Source organism: Anopheles marshallii, chromosome X (genome assembly GCF_943734725.1).
Source record: "Anopheles marshallii chromosome X, idAnoMarsDA_429_01, whole genome shotgun sequence".
In the NCBI taxonomy this organism is placed as follows: Eukaryota; Metazoa; Arthropoda; class Insecta; order Diptera; family Culicidae; genus Anopheles; species Anopheles marshallii.
This window is the reverse complement of record NC_071325.1, coordinates 18345094-18364213: the sequence shown is the minus strand read 5'-3', so window position 1 is coordinate 18364213 and position 19120 is coordinate 18345094. Positions and strand designations below refer to the sequence as shown.

General features: G+C 42.7%; 1 protein-coding gene and 1 pseudogene across 1 annotated transcript; both read left to right on the top strand.

Moving 5' to 3' along the window:
• The first annotated feature begins 3023 nt into the window (after positions 1-3023).
• LOC128711189 (uncharacterized) lies at positions 3024-7213 on the top strand (annotated as a pseudogene).
• A 7446-nt stretch (positions 7214-14659) lies between these two features.
• LOC128711178 (uncharacterized) lies at positions 14660-17239 on the top strand. Its single transcript, XM_053806045.1, has one exon. The coding sequence runs from the start codon at positions 14660-14662 to the stop codon at positions 17237-17239; it is 2580 nt and encodes an 859-aa protein (XP_053662020.1).
• Positions 17240-19120: the final 1881 nt, after the last annotated feature.

The following is a 19120-nucleotide window of genomic DNA, read 5'->3' as shown; positions in this document are numbered from 1 at the left end:
CACAAAGCGAGCAACACCTGGGCGGATTACAACCGGGTTTTTGTGTAAAAAAAGTGTCTAGTGCATCTTACAGGAACATCGGCAAGAATGGAAAATTATCTTAAACATATTATGTGCCATCAGGTGTCGAATATGCAAGATGCAACCTATCGGTGAGGCTGACAGGAATATAATCCATGTATATCAATATTTTTTATTTAATTCAATTATGTAGAAAAGCTTTAAACATGTATAAGATTTATCTATTGATATATTATGTAACATTATAACATGTCCGAATGCTTAAAAGTAAAATAAAGCATATGTTTTCGCAAACTAATTTATCTTTCTACCAGTTCATTATCAAACCATGAAAATTATCAAACTATGCGATGTAGAATAATTGTCATTTTGTTTGTTGTTGTTTATTGTTTTTATAGAGACTTTGAGCTTGGCAGCTTCATTCGCTTCTTTTCCACCTAGTTTAGCAGACGCATTGCGGTTATTTAAAGTTTCGAGCAAAGAATTACAATCGGTAATAGTTTTAAAAGGAATGCCATGCACATATGTGTGGAATCGTTTAAATGCATTTATATTTGAGAGTGTTTCCAACTTGTAACTATAAAGTTTTGCTTCATCTGGAAAAACGGTCTTAGAGCAATATGCAATTAAATGTATTTCGCATTTTGTTTATTTCTGGAGTAACATTTAGCCAAACCCTATTGCACTAGCATCACAATGAAGCTCCGTCTCATGCAGCGGGATATAAATAGCTAAAACAAGGATATTAATCAACTTGTTCTTCAATGTATTGAATGCGTTTAGGCAAGAGTCGTCAAAGAAAAATGATGTTATCTGCTTTAAAAAAATACTTAATGGTTTGGCTAATGTAGAAAGCAAAGGAACAAATCTACGGAAGTATGAAAAAAGACATTCAATTTCAAGACAATTCTGTACGGTTTGAATATGATGACCGCTTGGTTGAATTCCTCTGGAGCTGGCATTATAACGCAGATTATCTAATTCCTCGTAAGCAAATTTACACTTATCCATTCGTACTTCAAACGCGTTTTTTCGCAGCGAGTGTTGTACGTTGCTTAGCGTACGCAGATGATCTTCAAAGTCATCAGATGCAATAATAATATCATTCTACATTCGGCTAAGAGCCGTTATAATGATAATAAATAAATAACAACATACTGCAAGTTTATCATTGTCCATAAATGTTCGCAAAACATGTTAATATTCTTCTTGCATAATCATCTGCATGCATATCGATTTGATGGAAGCCAGTAGTCAAATCCATCAATGTGACAGATCATACTATAAGTTCAAAAGCTTAAGCTGTAGCCTGTATCTGTCAAAGAATACAGGTACCGGATTGTACTATTGTATGTACCCAAGGCTATTGTAGAAGACAAGGTGGTGGAATGTAGAGTATTTTGAAAAGAAAGAAGACGAAAAACTAGAAGGTGCGTTTGACAGGGGAGGGAGCGTTTGACAGCCTGCAAACTCCCTCAGAAATGGTACACTGGCTATTTGAATTGCAACGGTGTTTCTCTGTCCGATTAAAATTAATCATTTCTATGTTTTTCTTATTGTACATTTACACAAAATTTCGCGCTTTAATTGGAAGTAATGATAATAACTAATAAAGTATAAAAGAGAATGTCCGTTGAGGACGGTTTATCTTGTTAACGCTATTGGTGAATGCAAAGTTGCTACCAAGCAAAACTGTATCATTTACATCCAAAATAATTTGAGGAGTGAAAAGGCATAAGTGAAACAGTTTTTGATGATGATTACATTTCATAACATTTTGTACAATCATTATCTATCGATATCGATTAGCCACAATCGTCCGTGAAATGTCCCTTTCCATTCGATCTTAAGAGAGCGGCATCTTAAGATAGTGGCACTCCCAAGGATGAACTCGTGCGCAGATTCAGTTATAACGAAATGAATACCTTCCGATTAATTGATGTTTTTTACACGAAAAAAACCACATGCACTTGGTACAGTAACATCCATTCGTTCATATTTAGCACCGCCACAATTTTGTTTCAAGTCATACAATCGTCAAACCAAATCTAAAATCTTGCTGACCGCAATGCGTTTGGACATATAATTCAAGCATATTTTGCAATATTCTTATTTTTTAATAGATAAGCTGGTATCAATTGCCCAGCAATGAAATGAATGATATATTCTACAAATAATTATTAAATTCCCCCTTCTCAAATGTTACACTGCCTATAGGTTTTAATCGCTTTAACTGTAGTTATAAACGAATGACCCCACACCCACCAACGTCAAATTATAGGAAGAAGAATTTTGCGGAAAATCGTTAATATTCAACCTTGTCTCCTACAATAGCCTTGGTACCGATGTACCGATTCGTAAAGGACATAACATTTTGTCATAAAGAATGATACAAGGGATCATTTTTGTTAAATTACAATTTGAGCAAAATGGATAAAAGTTTCGAAATGTAATTCGAAATTCAATACACATGAAACAATATGTAAATCTGATTATTAAAATAACCCTTTTTCAGTTGTTATCGTTAAAATAATTTTGCTTACATTTTTTGCATATGGGAAACATGGCCTAATCTGGCTCAGACCAGCTAGCAAATCATCTAGCAAAATCAGACAGCATCTCACTATGGCGAGCGTGATGACAGCAGAAGGTTTCCATACTGAGTTGCTATGACTAGCTGTGTGTAGCTCTCACACGGTAATGAGATCGGATTTTGCATCGGCACCCACGGATGTGGCTATGTGTACGGTGTGTGTGGACTGACACGATCAGCTGAGCTTCATAACCGCCAAAACATTAGATGGTTCTGGATTGTGCAAAAATCGTTGCGATAATTATAAAAAAATTACCAAAATTATCAATAGATTTTATATAATTATACGGATGATTTGGTGGGAACGCTTCCCGAAAAATAATTATTTTGAACATTAACAGTTTCGAGAAAGTGTTTTAGTTTAGTTTTTCATTTTCAAACGGAAAATCACGGGTGTTAATAGTTTAATATGTCCCTAAAAAATTTAAGCGAAGTGGCTACTCTCTACAAGAGGTGTGCGCAGCTAGAGGCGCAGTTTGAAAAAGAGTGGGTTGAAGGAAAATTCAGCCGGATCCAGTTGCCAATCGACAGTTGTGAAATCTCCGGAAGGTAATGATTTAAAACGTTGTACATTATTTCAAACCATTCACCAGTAAGTGCATCTTATGTTGCATTTGAAGATGTTGCTGTAAATCGCGATGGAAGTCGAATATGTCGAATAGGAGTATTTGGAAGGCATTGAAGATGACGAATATATCAGCGATGAAGCATCAATCCTCAACGACGGCTGTGATGAAGGGGAGTGGTTTGAGGAAGAATATTTGGACGAAGAAGTTTCAAAAATCGATTCTGTAGCCTTGAAGGTGCGAGACTCTTTGCGAACTTGGTTCATTCGCAATAAAATTCCTCGCAATGCAAGTAATAATTTACTTTCGATACTGCGTAATGTGTCTATTCTTTCTGCTTTTTCATCTCTTCCGCAGGATGTAAGGACATTGCTAAAAGCTTCGGTAAACGTTAGCGAACAGATCGTTGCAGTTCCAGGAGGAGATCAAATGTGGTACCAAGAAGTAGAATGTTGTTAGCAGTATTATTTCCGGTAATTTAATTATTTCTATATTATTATGTGCAATTTCTACTTCTATCAACAACTTTTTTGTGTATTCCTCAGGAATGTGGTTATAACAAGGAACAAATTTGAGCTGAATCTTTCAACAGATGGAGTTCCTGTGTACACTCGTAGCCCTATACAGATGTGGCCCATACTAATGCAGCTACATAATATTCCGGAAGTTCCCGTTATGGTTGTAGGAATATTTTGTGGCGCTAACATACCATCAGATGTCGAGACTTTCCTAAGGCCATTGGTGACGGAGCTCAATAACCTGCAGGACAAAAAAATTAATATTAACGGCAAGAAATATCTATTTCTGTACGAGTGTTCATCGCCGACTCTCCAGCAAGCGCCTACATTAAACGTAAGTATTTAAAATTTTAAAAATATCTATATGGAGTACACAATTTTTCTTCTTGGGTTTTTAGAGGTTTGCTATTACAACGGCGTTCACGGATGCATGAAATGTAAAGGACTCATTATCAGCTTAAAAAAAACCCAAAAAAGTTATATTTATTTATTAAAAAAAACATAAGTCTGCCTTAGAGGCTAAACAATGTGACTTGTGACAATGTGACTCAGCAGGAGTACTACATCATCCAAGGAAATAAGGGTAGGAAAAAGCGAAGGGTTAACTTGGGACTTGCAGTAACGCCAGAATGTCCTCGGAGGAGAAGAAAAACGATCTTGAATTCGTGTTACATAAGCATTGTGAAGCCAACGATAATGAACACGGAAAGCGCTTGCTGCATATTTATAAAGGCGCAAATAATATAGAGATTACGGTTGCGATGGTATATAGACGAAGCTTACGTTTTTTGTCCGATTTTAAAACTCTCAACGATCTATTTGACCACGGGGGATAATGAAGGGACCTTAGGAGAGAGCAGCATAAAGGGAATGCCGCAACGGTAACATCACAAAACATGGAAACAACTTCATCAATATCGCGAGCTTCTTCAATTAACGACCAGTTGGAGTATTTGATGATTTCCGAAAATCTCCGAAAATCCATCCGTTTAAAGTTGAACCGGAGATGACGATGAAGGACTGCCTATTCCCTCGATGGTCGGGGAGCCGTAGGAATAGTGAGGGACACCTCAAGCGCAGGGTGATGATGATCCAGCGGGAGCAAAGGCGGTGTTGAACAACAAACGTAGGGACGAGTCTCAATCATAGCCTCATTTGCAAAAATTAGATCCAGTTGACGATCACGATAATTTTTCACGTCCGAAATCTGCGTAAGACGGTAAACATTCATACCATCCACAAACATAGAGTTTGCAGTTTGCACGCCGCTAGGGATGTAGAATTTCTGCGGCGAAAGAGCAGGTATCCACGAGAGCGATGGAGTGTTGAAATCGCCAAATAGGAGTAAGAGATCATATGATATATAATATGATCATATAATACAGTTGCAGATGAACTACGATCCGTGGGTAGGTAGATGACACCAATGTACACCGCTAAGCATTGAAATTTGATGCTCGCCCATACATGCTGAAGTGATGAGTAATTGTGATGAACGATTGAACAGGAGAGGTTAGACGCGCAGGCGATGAGCACTCCACCACCACGACGCAAGGAGCTATTTGCAGGATTGCGATCGCAACAGTACACAAAGAAATTTTCATCGGCAAACAATGACGAAGGTATATCGTCGTCCAACTACGTTTCAGTCAGAACCAATACTTCGAAATCAGTTTCCGTCAAAGCCAGTCGAAGTTCATCTAGTTTAGTGCGTAGGCTGTTAAGTTGAGACTAACCTCTGCTTAGGTCTGTACTATTCGACGTCCAGGAATGAAGCGAGCCTATCCTTCCCGTGTCCGTTTTATTAATTCCCTTCTAGCGGTCTAATTAGATCGGTTTCGAATGGGCACGTTTACAGTTGGGAATCGGTGTGTAGCCAAAAATTTTGAGCTGAGTTAGCACGGTGATCAGTGAATTCATGGTAGACGATGCCTCGGTGCCAAGTGGAAGCAGAAAGTGCCTTCTCTCTAAGTGCAAGCGACATCCCGACTTTAAATGAAATAAAAGTTAGCGTGCTTACATCGCGATCACGTGGCAGCAGCTTAACGATGATGACGTCATCAGTATCCAGTTGTCTAACCATCTTGCGAATATCCTGCTCCGAAACCGACGGAGCGATACGCGTCAGATACAACCAAAATTTGGCTTGCCTGGAATCGAGAATCGGGACAGTCAACACGGTCCGAGACGAAGGTGATATCGGTGCAGTGCCAAGTTGAAGAGAGGCGGTAGGTTCAGTTGCGGGCGGAGTGAAATCCACTAGCCTACGTTTAGGCGAATTACGTTGTGGAGCATTTTGAGAAGCACGATCCATTTCACATAGGCGCGAACTTAGTGATGTGACGGCGGCCAAGTTAGTGGATGGTGCCAAGTTAGTGGATGGTGTTAGTGTTGGACCATGATGCCCTAAGTGTGCGTGAACGTTTCCTCTATCAAACAGCGTCGACACATCCATCCTTACAGCATCCAATGCACAAGATAATCGGCTGTCAAATTCTTGGAGAAGTTCCTCCTTTAAATCGGCAAACGTTGACGAAATAAAATCTAGCGATGTCGAATTGCTGGTACATCGCAGGTTCATACAATTGCGGCACAACCAAAAGGTTTGCGAATTCGGGGGTTAAAGTTCCGGCAAAGCACTATCATTGATGTCGATACAACCAACATGATAAGGAGCGTTGCATACACCATCACATTTATACACATCGTCGATTACAGCTGACGAACACGAAGGACAGGATACAGCCATAGTTATTGCGATCACAAACACTGATATATTTAAGAGGACAGTGAACAAGCTCCAATCCATGAACCAAACTTTGTTGTTTGGTTGGGAAAAAAAACCGGGTACAGGAGGCACTGGGGGAGTAAAAAACTGTTACAGAAAGCTGCTCAAATGTGTATTGTATTCACAGAATCACAAACTGGACGCGGATATCGATAATAACCCACGGAAGAACGGTCAACAGACAGAGCTCAAACAAACAGCGTCTAAACAGCAGAGGTGACGTTTGATATTTGGGGACACTACAGCAGATTTAAGAACCGACGTAGAATTCCGGAATGAATGATTTAGCGCAAAAGGGCGTCGCAGAGGCGAAACACCATTAACGGACCTGAATCATTTTGACATGGTAAAGGATATTACTACAAGCGATATTTTGCATCTGGTTCATGTTGGTATCGTACATAGGCTTCTGCTAGGGAGGACCGAAGGTGATGTTAAGCCCTTCAAAAAATGGTTCAAAGATGAGATAACCGAAATTTCAGAAGAGCTTGTAAGCATTCAATTGCCCTCAGAAATTCACAGAAGATTTAGGTCCCTTGATTCATTGCACTACTGGAAAGCTTTTGAATTAGCTAGTTTTTTACACTACGGAGGAATAGTAGTTCTACAGGATAGAATGGGCAGACTAGCGTACAAACATTTTAAATTATTGTTTTGCGCTATAACTATATTATCATCTACGGCCTTTCAGGAACACTGGCACTATTTTATTGTGGAAATTTGTTGAAGATTACAAGATAGTGTACAACCGTATATATCTAGTCAGTAACGTTCATCTTTTAATTCATGTATACGATCACGTGTATAGATTTGGCCATTTGAACCCTATTTCATATCCTTTTGAAGATAAGCTCCAACATATTAAACATAGTTTTGTACGATCTGGCTACCGAAGTTTACAACAAGCGATAGGAAAAATTACTTTGTTAAGAGATATTGAAACTGCAGATAGGCGTGAAAACATTGAGTATCCCATATTAAAAATTAAGAAGGATGAGATGATTTTGCTTTTTAGAAAAGGATTTATGCTTAGGAATCGATTCAAGGATTGTTGGTTTTAACTAAACGAAATGTTATTGTCAAGTACGACAAAGCAACCGAAGAATCAGGTACCGTCATTGTATACGGCTATCCTTTGATAAGACGTTTTCAGGCGTTTGCAACTCCTTGTTCCTCTGAAATGATTTATAACTATATAGCTTATGAAAACGACTTATCAGGATCTCTACGAGTCATTTCCATCAATGACATAAAATGTAAAATGGTAGCAATTAAGAAAACTCGAAACGAATCTAAACTGCACTTTAATCCATTAATTCACACTTTAACAGAATAAAAGATAGGTTAAGTAGGTTAAGTATAGTTTATAAACAACCAAGCAGACGGTATAAGGTTGGACTTAATCCAGAGGCAGAACTAAATACTCTGCCTTAATTATGTCTTAGGTCAGGTGTATATTGTAAGCAACCGAGTAGACCCGGTATAAGGTCGGATTTAATCCAGATGCAGAACTAAATACTCTGCCTCGATTTAGTTTTTAAATTATTATAAATTGTAGTCTAGCATGTAAGATTGATATGTAATAAAACAAATGTTTGATTGAAATTTGTATAGTGAGCCTTTGGTTTACAATGAATATATCTTTTCTACTTTTCTAGCTGGCAAACAATGTGGGACATAGGATGTAACACGATTTTAAACTTATGTATTTTCTATGAAATTCAATAAATTTAAACAAGTCCTGCATGTTAATTAAATAACGGCAATAAAAATGTAACACAAATAAACTTAATTCCATTCTAATCTTAATAATAATTAACTTCTAGGCTTTTTAACAAAAAAACATTATAATGGATAATTAATAATATTAATACCAGTAATCCCGGTGGCTTCGGTTGCATGATGGTAGCAGCGCCGGTCTTCACACGAACGTACCGGACCAAAATCCCATCCGGGCCAATCCCTCGTAGCAAGGACTGACTATGCGGCTACGTGGTAAAATAAGTCGACACGGCCAGGCTGTTCTAACGAAAAAAAAAATACCAGTAATCAAAGTAAAAGCAGCAATAGGAGACAAAGGTTTGGAAAAAAACATAACGCTTGAAGCAGGTGATTTGATTTGAAAAAGTCCATAGAGTTGCAAATTATAACAAGAATAATGATTTGTCTTGTTGCTCATTTTCTTCACCTATGCAGCTACCGATACAAGCCTATGCAGGATTTATTTTCGGGTTTTTTAAAGTTAACCGATCTTTTCCATAGCGTAGTTTTAGTTTAAAAAACCTTTTTTTTCAGTGGCCTTCTCCTTTTTCAGTGGCCTGACTATACAAATTACTGCCAAATAATCGGAAAATTTCTAAAGGTTTGCATAAGTAGCGATAGGTATCTTTGGGTTAAAAGTCGGACCACCTTTCTAGCTGCAACCTGCAAACAACTCTGAACTGAAGATCATATCACGTGCCTCAATCATCCTGTTTTTCATATCACCTTTGGTAATATTTTCATCCAACCACTCAATAATATTATTTTTAAATACGTCATTTGAACCTAATGTTTCATTGAAATTATCTAAATCCTGTTTACATTTGAACAAGCTAAATCCAAGCTACAAGTAAATCCAACAAACTAATACAACACCACTAATCTTTTCCACAAACGCTTGAATTTGGAATATTTTTTTTATTGTTTTTTACGTTTTTAATTTGAACGTTTTTATTTCTACCTTACTTTTTGCCTCAGCGGCAACACGCGGTGCGAAGTGGTATGGACAATAGTTGCGGCGAGCTCGAACGTGGGAAGAAGCAGATAGAGAGTTTGGTTGAGCACGCCAACGCTTTTATACGCACAGTGAAACGTGTACCCCCTAGCTGTACTATTCTAAGTATTCCTGCTGTCCCTGTCTCCTAACTCCCCAAGGATCTTATTTCCCTGCTACGTCTATTTTGCGCCAGGTGTCGTCCTAGTCGCTACAGTATTCCCCTCTTAGAGCGGTGTTATCGGTAATGCAGCGGAATATTCACTCTTCGGTTGGACCTAGTAACACCTAGTGCCGGTGGCTAGGGTAACGGTGCAAGCGACGGATGCACGGCGCGAGACTGCTGTGTCGGCGAAGCGCTAGGCGTGTTGTTCTGATCGTGCTACGTCGAACCAGGCGACGTGGTTGCTTGTCTATGGCTCGTTAGCGGTTGCTCAGGTGATGGCCGTTGGGTTGTCGGGAACGCATGCACCTGGTCCATTGGTAGTGTTTCCCGTAACGGTTGAGACCGGGCTGTCGTACTGGTATCCTCAACTATGTAGGCCGGTTTCAGTCGGTCGACGAATATTAGCGAAGGTCGTCCATTGAGTAGTATCTGAAAAGACTTAAGATTTCGTGTAAGTACTTTGTATGGACCGCGATACGGGGTTGTTAGCGCGGGACGGACGGTGTCGTTGCGTGCGTGCATTTGTTTAGATCGCGATGGACGAAAGCAGTTCGGTTAGTTTGCCAAGCGGTGTCAGGTGGTCGGATTTTACTCATTGCATCCCGTAGTGCCCTGGCAAAATCGGATTGCTGGACCAATACTGATTGTGGTTCCCTGGAGAAAAATTCGGCGGGAATGGTGACAGTCGTACCATACACGAGTTCAGCCGGTGATGCTTGGATGTCGCTTTTAAACATTGTGCGCAAGCCAAACAGTGTTAACGGAAGGTGATCACTCCACCTAGTCGTGTCCTTGCAACTAATTGCTGCTTTGAGAGTGCGGTGCCATCTCTCAATTAGCCCATTAGCTTGCGGGTGGTAGGCAGTCGTCCGTATGTGCTTCGTTCCGAGGGCTCGATTTAACCCGCTGAACAACGACGACTCGAACTGTCTACCTTGGTGCGTTGTCACTATAGTTGGAACTCCAAATCCAATGATAATGCGATCCAATGCGATCCAATGATACAGCAACGCTGTGGTCACAGTTGATGCGGTGATGTCCGGTATCGGCACTGCTTCAGGCCATCGGGTGAATCGGTCGATGGTTGTGAGGCAGTATCGGTTTCCGTTGCTTACTAGGAAAGGTCCGATTATGTCGACCTTTGATGTACCTGTCCTGAACCTGTCCTGCGTGGCCGGGTACGGCGTGAGCGGGCTTTTGGTGTGGCGACCGACCTTAGCACGTTGGCAAGCCAAACAGTTTTTCACGAATTCGCGCGTCTCCCTTTTGATGTCCAGCCAGACAAATCGATCTGTCATCAGTCGTACTGTGGCTCGTGCTTCGGTATGAATTATGTCGTGAACGGCGTGGAGCAGCTGTTTGCGGAACGATTTGGTAATATAAGGTTGAACTATTCCGCCAGGGCAGTCTGCGTACAGCGCTTTGGTACTTCCGGGGATCGGCGTCTTTTGGAGGAAAAGATCGGATGGCATCTTCTGGTTCAGTATAGCTCGGAATCGCGGGTCTGTTCGTCGGCTAAGAGTTTTTTTTCTAGTCATGTGTAAGGGGCTGGCCCAGCTGCTGCTGGAAGGCCGACAAACTCTCATCTGTACCAACGATCCAAACTTGGCACGGGCGGCTGCGTATTTTTCGGGGGACAATCTACGCGGACGAGTGAAGGTCGGATGTCCTGATGTCTCTATGCGATAAGTGATCTCGGATTGCAGCTGTATGCCTGGGGCGATAGGCGAGGTTGACCCAGGGAATTCCTTTCATAAGGAAGCTATCGGTGACGTTGAATCGCATACCTTGACAGTTGGTTCCTCTGGATTACAGTCTGTGACACCGGGCGTGCCGAGGTTAGTGAAGGCGCCTACAAGGCATCTGCTACGAAGATAAACTAGCAGGTGAAAATGTTCGAGAAAATCGGCACCGATAATGGCTTGTCGGCGATCACAAAATTTCACAGGAAATTTCGTCGCAAACCCAGGTCTAAAGTCCGAAGCGACTCACCGTATACCGCGATTGGCGTGCTGTTAGCGGCGAAAAGCTTCATGGACGACGGTTTATGGAGAGCACCATTGTGCTCTGTATCTATATAATATCTATCATATCTGTATGATATCTTTGTATCTGTATCATATCTGTATCACCAGTATCTATCAAAAATAGTTGGTTCGTTTTGCGGTTCGTCTTGAAAAATCTGATCCAATCCTATAATATGGGATCGTATGATCCGGGATCACTGTTGAAAAGCGCTGTTGATCCCTAACGATCCGGGATCACCATTGCTTTGAAATAATGATCCCTTGTATGGGGATTGTGATCCCTAGCGATTCGAGATCATCGTTATATGGAAATAGCTCTCTTAGGCTATAGGCTACGCTAGGACTCCTTGAAATGTTGAACAATTGATGGCGTAGCTGGGGTAGGATTCGCGTCGGAATTTGTGTTTTCAGTATGTTGAATCGCTTGACGTGGTGGCTCGGAACAATATTCCATGCGTCAAACCAATTTTCCAATGCGCATAGAAAAAGGTATGGATGTCGGTTGTGTCCAACTCGGGTGGTCTGAGGCGCATGTTGTTGACAATTTCCACTTGATATTCCGGCGGGTCGTTGAAGCAATCTCGCGAGACAGGTGGTTCGATTGTCAGTGAGCCAGGGACTGCTCCTCCGGAACTAGATTCTGTCGACGCGGCGGGGTTTCCTACTGAAACCCCTGTGATCAGTGGACTATGCATCATCCTCGTTGGTTAGTAGTAAGAATAAGGATAGATCTTACCTTAACCTTTGTTTCAATGACCAAAAATACACCCTTACTTCTATAACCACCTACCTGGGTAGGTCATACATTTCGTATGGCAGTTTGCACCTTTTCGCGTTGAAATGCGGATGTCTTCAGCTTTAGCTGATGAAATGTTTTCAATCTATTAGTAAAGCTTCACAATACTATTTTCTAGTCTATTAAAAAAAAACATAATTTTAAAAATGCTTTTTCATATAAATTTTTTATTCGAAGCTTTTAATACCCCTGTCTTCCGAGACCACCCTGGTAGGTCATACATTTTATATGACAGACGCCTTTTTCTAAAAGACCTTTGCGAGCAATTAGTAACAAAAGAAATACAACGACGTTCAGAAAACATGCAAATAATGCGTTATTTTGGACCACGCAGTGGAGTAGACGATCATTAGATTCAATCTTTAATCCAAAAATTAAAAAATCTGAGGATTTGCGAATTGATGAAAAACATGTTTTACTAGGCATTCCTAAAGTATCAAACGGATAGCTCTATTATATTTAATGTTATTAAGAATTAAAAGTGTAAAACATATCCGGGTAGGTGGTTATTGAAATGAAGGCTAATTGTGTGATGATGGTGTCTTTGTAGCAATGGCGGTTGCACGAGGGAAAGATGGCGGCGTCTTCAGGTCGTTAGCCTCGTCCGGTATCGTCAGCACTGGTCCAGCTACGATGTCGATGGCGGTGACTCGTGGGGAAAGCAATGGTCGTTCACTGTTCAGCTTTACTGTGCTCGGCTACGGCGATGATGGTGCACACCTTAAGTAAACTGCACTAAATGATGATCGCAGCAGAGAAAAAAACGTCGTTCTGCTTTGCGTTTGACGGCCCTGACGGTACGCCACTCGATTTCGGTACGTGTGTGTGTGTGTTGTTCACTTGCTACGATGCGGCGTGCGTAGCGTGCGTTACTCGCCCTAGCACTCGCTGGCGTGTGTGTTACGTACACTAGTCACGCGCGGCATTATACTTATACACTACTGTATTTTTTTACCGTACTAATCGAAGGCGCTGGCAAAAGAGTTTTTTGGCGCTACACACGATACTCAGGCACTCGTGACGAATGTTACTGTAGCGGGCTTATTCTCGAGAACATCTCAAACACGAATGGATGTGGATGAATATTGGTATATTCCTTTTTCACTTTTACTTTATTAGTTGTTTTAACTTTAACTTTACACTTGTATAGGCTTAGTGGTACGATTCAGTTCTAATGGAGTGCGACTGCGACTGATTTTTGACTCCGCGTGAGCCTCCTTTTATATTAAATAATTACATTGTACTTATGGACGTATTTGACCCTCTACTTCTGTTATGCAAGAACATAATTAACTATCCCTTTCTAACGAGTGTATTATGCGTACGTGATTTTTCACAGGTGCGTTTTTACATATTTTAATGTCGGTAACAATTCTTATTGTCCTGCTGCGCAATTGGATGAATCATGCGTTGAAAACTGTTTGGACTTATATTGAGTTCAAATGGCTATCTTGTAAATTGGTAGTGTCCTTTGGTTGTAGAAAGTGCTGTAAATTTTCTAGAATCTTTTTTCCAATGGTATCTGTTACGTTGTAACCGTGCCGACGAAACGCATGGCTATACAACATTATACCAGATTGACATAAACAATCAGCTGTCAGGAATATTTACTTGTAAGAACCTTGAGCACCAAGGTGACAGTAGCGCAGATTTCGAAAATCGAAAATAAAGGGCAATGATCGCGTCAAGCCGATGGCGCAACGGCCTCGCGGGAGAAAAGTGATATATAGCACGCGCGTAGGGCAATCTCGGTCTCTTATCTACAAACAGCCGTGAAAAGTACCGCGTTTTTTAAAACACACCCAATACTATATAAATATACGATTAGAAATAAACGTAGTATATTTCAACCAAAAATAAGTGTAGTTATTAAGAACGGTTAATCACGGTCGTCGAGGAGCCGACAAGTTGCGCTTGCAACATTTAAAAAAAAAACGCGTATAATTCGTGATTACGACGCGCATTGAACCAGCCCACAGGCATCGTTAAAGTATCGCGAGTGTATAGTGAAGCTTGTGAATAGGATGTCTCGTACACCGATCTCGCATCAAGGAGAGCCTATTTGCGAAGGGCTGGAACCGCTTCCCCCCTCCGTAGACAATAGGCCAAGCAGCATCCGTGGATCCGGCAGAAACAGCACAGACCCATTGGCCAACTCTACAATCAGGCCTATGGAAGCTGGACGGCCATCCTCGAGAGCATCAAGCACGCGAAACGAGACCCTGAACGAGTTAGTGACGAGAGCTCGCGAAGCCAAACGCGAGCTGCGAGCAATCGAACGTGAAATAGCTGACGTTATGGTGGATTCAACGTCATCGATTGCTGTAAAGGAGAAAGAGATAAGTCAGTGGTTACACGATACTGATCGTATGGGAGAAGTAAATCCACATTATCCTGGGGTTCGTACTCAAGCACCCACTAACAGGACGATGCACCAGCAGAATTATGCTCTGCCGCCTTATACAACCGAGGCACCGCTCGGGTATCCGTCCGTAAGGATTCCCGCAGCGCGATCTACTACGATCGAGGAAGAGTTGAAGAGAATAGACAAGCAGTGTGAGGATCAGTTGCTTGAAGAAAGGTTGCGTGCAATTGAGCGATGTGAGCTACGACGAATGGCCGAAAAGAAACGATTGCTGGAAGACTCTGTACACGCTTCTACGAGCATTGCAAGGCAGCATGAAGAAACGTATAGAGCAGAGCCGTATAGACCATCCGTTAGTTTCGTTCCAGTGCAACCCGAACGAACGATGCATCGATCGATTCGCAACAACTCGACCATATTTCCGTCGTTTAACCAGAGTCAAATCTCCGCACGAAAGTGCACGAGTAAAGAGTTGCCAATATTCGGTGGCGACCCTAAAGAGTGGATGGCTTTCATATCATATTATGAGCACTCTACCGCGATATGTGGCTATACAAACGGTGAGAACATGTTGCGGTTACAAGCGTGCCTGAAAGGGAAGGCGCGTGAAGCAGTTGGAAGTTGCCTGTTGTATCCTGATAGCATTCCCGAAGCCATCGAGATCCTGAAAGAGTGTTATAGCCGCCCGGAAATAGTGGTGAACACTCTGATGGCCAACATAAGACGCATGCCGCCCCCGAAGGATGACAGTTTCGACGCGTTGGTGAACTATGGCGTAGCAGTGCGGAACTTCTGTGCATCGATAGCGGGTTCCGGTCTGCATAGCTACTTCGACGGAGGTCCGTTGCTGGAAGAACTCGTAGACAAGCTGCCGACTTACGTGAGGCTGAACTGGTATTACTACCAAAACGACTGCACGCATGTCACGCTGGCGACATTCAACGATTGGGTGAAGGAACTAGTCCGCGCAGCTAGCCGGGGAGTGAAACATACTAGCGGTCGTAGAGAGGTGAAACATGACGGTAACAATCGTCAGCACGACCGTAAGTACGCTCACCAAAATGTTCATTCCACAGGTTTGTCCGTAAAACCAGTATCGAAGTCACCGGTGGTTGAGGTTGACATCAAGCGGTGTGTTGCGTGTCAGGAGAAGTGTGTAAATTTGTCCGACTGCGGTAAATTCCAGGCTATGAGTGTTAACGCTCGTTGGACCCTAATTAAGCGTGAGGGCCTTTGCAGAACGTGTCTTTGCAAGCACTCAAGTGCTTGTCCCGTTGGTGTTTTGTGCGGTATAAATGGATGCGAGCGTCGACATCATCGTTTGCTACATTCTCCTGGTAGTAATCAGGTTCAACCCAATACCAGCCAAGAAGGAGGTCCTGTCACTACTAATTGCAACGTACACTCTGTTCCGCCCGGAGGTGTAATGCTGAAATACATTCCGGTTACGCTGTACGGCAACGGTACGCAGGTGGATACGATGGCGCTTCTGGATGATGGATCCTCGGCCACCTTCATGGAGCACGATCTATTGAAAGAGCTGGGTATTAGTGGCAAGCCTCGCCCCTTGTGCATTTCGTGGACCGGTAACCAGAGCAGGGTTGAGGACAAGTCTGTCGAGCTATCCGTAAGGATATCAGGTGTAGGCATACCAGGTATCTACAATATGCGTGCTGTACACACTGTACGTACTCTCGGGTTGAGTAAGCAGTCATTAGCACCGTCCCAGCTGGCCGTCGAATACGATCATCTTAGAGGGTTACCCTTGCCATCGTATCACAATATTTCCGCTAGGATTCTGATTGGGGTTGATAACTGTTTCTTGAGCCAAATACTGAAGACCGTTGAAGGAAGAGCGGACGAGCCGGCCGCTTCGAAAACTCGACTTGGTTGGGTGGTGTATGGTCCATATCAACAGACATCGAAGGATGCGATAACGAAGCGCGTTAAATCCATGAACTTGCATATTTGCCCCTGCAGTGAAAATAGAGATAGTGAGATGGATCTGGCATTAAGGAAATACTTCTCTTTTGAGTCACTGGGAGTGTACCATCCCGTTAAACAGCTTCGTTCAGGTGATGAAGAGCGTGCACTCAACATTCTTGCCTCCAAAGTTCGGTTGATAGATGGTCGGTATGAGGCTGGCCTCTTATGGAAGTACGAAACGATTAAGCTACCAGATAGCCGTGCTATGGCATTGAGACGTCATGACTGCCTGGAGAGGAAGCTGCGCCGTGACCCACACCTGGCTAAGGCAATGCACACCAAGATTATAGAATACGAAGAGCGAGGGTACATAAGAAAGCTTACCCCTACTGAGCGAAGTACCAAAGACCCAAACGATTGGTACTTGCCTATCTTTCCCGTCATCAACCCAAATAAGCCGGGAAAGGTTCGAGTTGTGTTTGATGCTGCTGCGAAGGTGAATGGACTGAGCTTGAATTCGGTTTTACTTACTGGACCGGACCAACTCGTTGGACTTCTGACTGTCCTCTACAAGTTCCGCGAGTATAAGATTGCCGTAACCGGTGACATTCGTGAAATGTTTTTTCAGGTCCGAATGAACGAGCGCGACCAACGTAGCCAGATGTTTTTTTCTGGAACGATGGTAAGATCGGTAGCCCATCAGAACAGTACGTACTAAGTGTGATGACATTCGGAGCTGCATGTTCGCCAAGCACAGCACATTATGCAGCACATTAAAAACATAAATGCCGACCGTTTTCTTAAAGAATACCCTCGAGCCGTCGAGTGTATCAAATACGAGCATTATGTGGATAACATGCTCGTCAGCGAAGAGACAGAGGAGGAAGCCATAAAACTAGCACGTGATGTCCGTTTCGTCCATTCACAAGGCGGGTTTGAGATCCGCAACTGGTTGTCTAATTCCACAAGGGTGAAGAGTGTGATGAACGGAAATCTCTCCGCGATACCAACCACAACAATTACTCAACGGGAAAGCACTAACAAAGAGAGAAATATTGCGGATCCTAATGTCCATATACGATCCCATGGGATTAATCGGCCACCTTCTAATGTACCTGAAGATCCTGCTGCAGGAAGTTTGGCGCACTAAGATACTCTCGGTACTCTTCTCGATAAGTGGCATGTTTGGTTATCTGTCTTACCTAACATACAGGCAGTGAGCATTCCTAGATGTTACCGACAAGCCACGACGGATAAATACGCGAGCGTAGAACTACATGTTTTTTGTGACGCCAGCGAAAACGGAATTGTTGCTATCGCCTATCCTAGGTTTGAAGGAAGCGGGTTGATAGAGTGCGCGCTGGTGAGTTCGAGCTGCAGTAATAGGAGCGCGTTTGGCAAACATAATAAAGGCATCACATCGTCTACATTTTGCGCGAGAAGTATTCTGGACCGACTCCAAGACTGTCATGTGCTGGATAAATGTAGACCACCGAAGATACAGTCAATTTGTTGCAGTACGGGTAAGCGAGATCGTAGAAACCACCAAAGCTGCTGATTGGAACTGGATATCCACCAAAACAAATGTAGCCGATGAGGGTACGAAATGGCAGAAACTACCAGACCTCAGCCCAAGTAGTAGATGGTTCCGTGGACCTGACTTCCTATGGAACCCATCCAGAGAGTGGCCGGACACGAAAATAGAGCCAAGTGAAACGGACGAAGAAGTGCGTCGCCATCTACTACACCCAGCACTTAATGCACCGAATATAGATTTCACTCGTTTTTCTAAGTGGAAGAGGTTACAAAGAACGGTTGCATATATTTACCGATTTATACGCAACTCCCGCACAGGAAATTCTAAAGCGAGAGCGATAGTGAGCTGCAAAAACATCCGTGGCGGCAACTACTTAAAAAATCGAGCCCGTTGTACAAGCTGAGCCATGTAATCGACAAACGAGGAGTCCTCCGTATGATGGGAAGGATCGACAAGTGCGTGTGGGTAGGCGATGACGCAAAAAGTGTTAGAGCCGGTAAAGAATTGTGTGCACACGCGGTGGCTGATGGATGTGTACTAACTTGACTTTTATTGTGTGTTGACAGTTGAGGTGTATACAGTAGAGGTATGACACATTGGCACATTTGTATTTTAACAAAAAGACCCATTATCATCCCCAATCACTACTACGTGACCGATCTGTTGATCAACTGGTACCACGAAAAGTATCGACACGCGAACCACCAAGCTGCGATGAACGAGATAAGGCTGAAGTATTATCTCTCACGACTAAAAAATACTTACAGCCGAGTAAGACGCAGCTGCTAGTACTGCAAGGTGCGTCATGCGATTCCACAGAATCCTGCGATGGGAAACCTCCCGTATCAACGACTGGCTGCCTATCAGCGGCCCTTCTCCTATACCGGAATCGACTATTTCGGACCGATGATAGTCGCAGTGGGCAGGAGAACCAAAAAACGGTGGAGAGTGATGTTCACCTGCCTTACGACCAGAGGCATTCACATTGAGGTTGCCAGCAGTCTATCTACTGACTCGTGTATATTTGCGATTCGCAATTTTATAGCCAGGAAAGGAACGCCT

What these genes read in the sequence shown, in the direction of transcription:
- LOC128711178 (XM_053806045.1), top strand. Translation starts at nt 14,660, where the DNA reads ATGCACCAGCAGAATTATGCTCTGCCGCCTTATACAACCGAGGCACCG.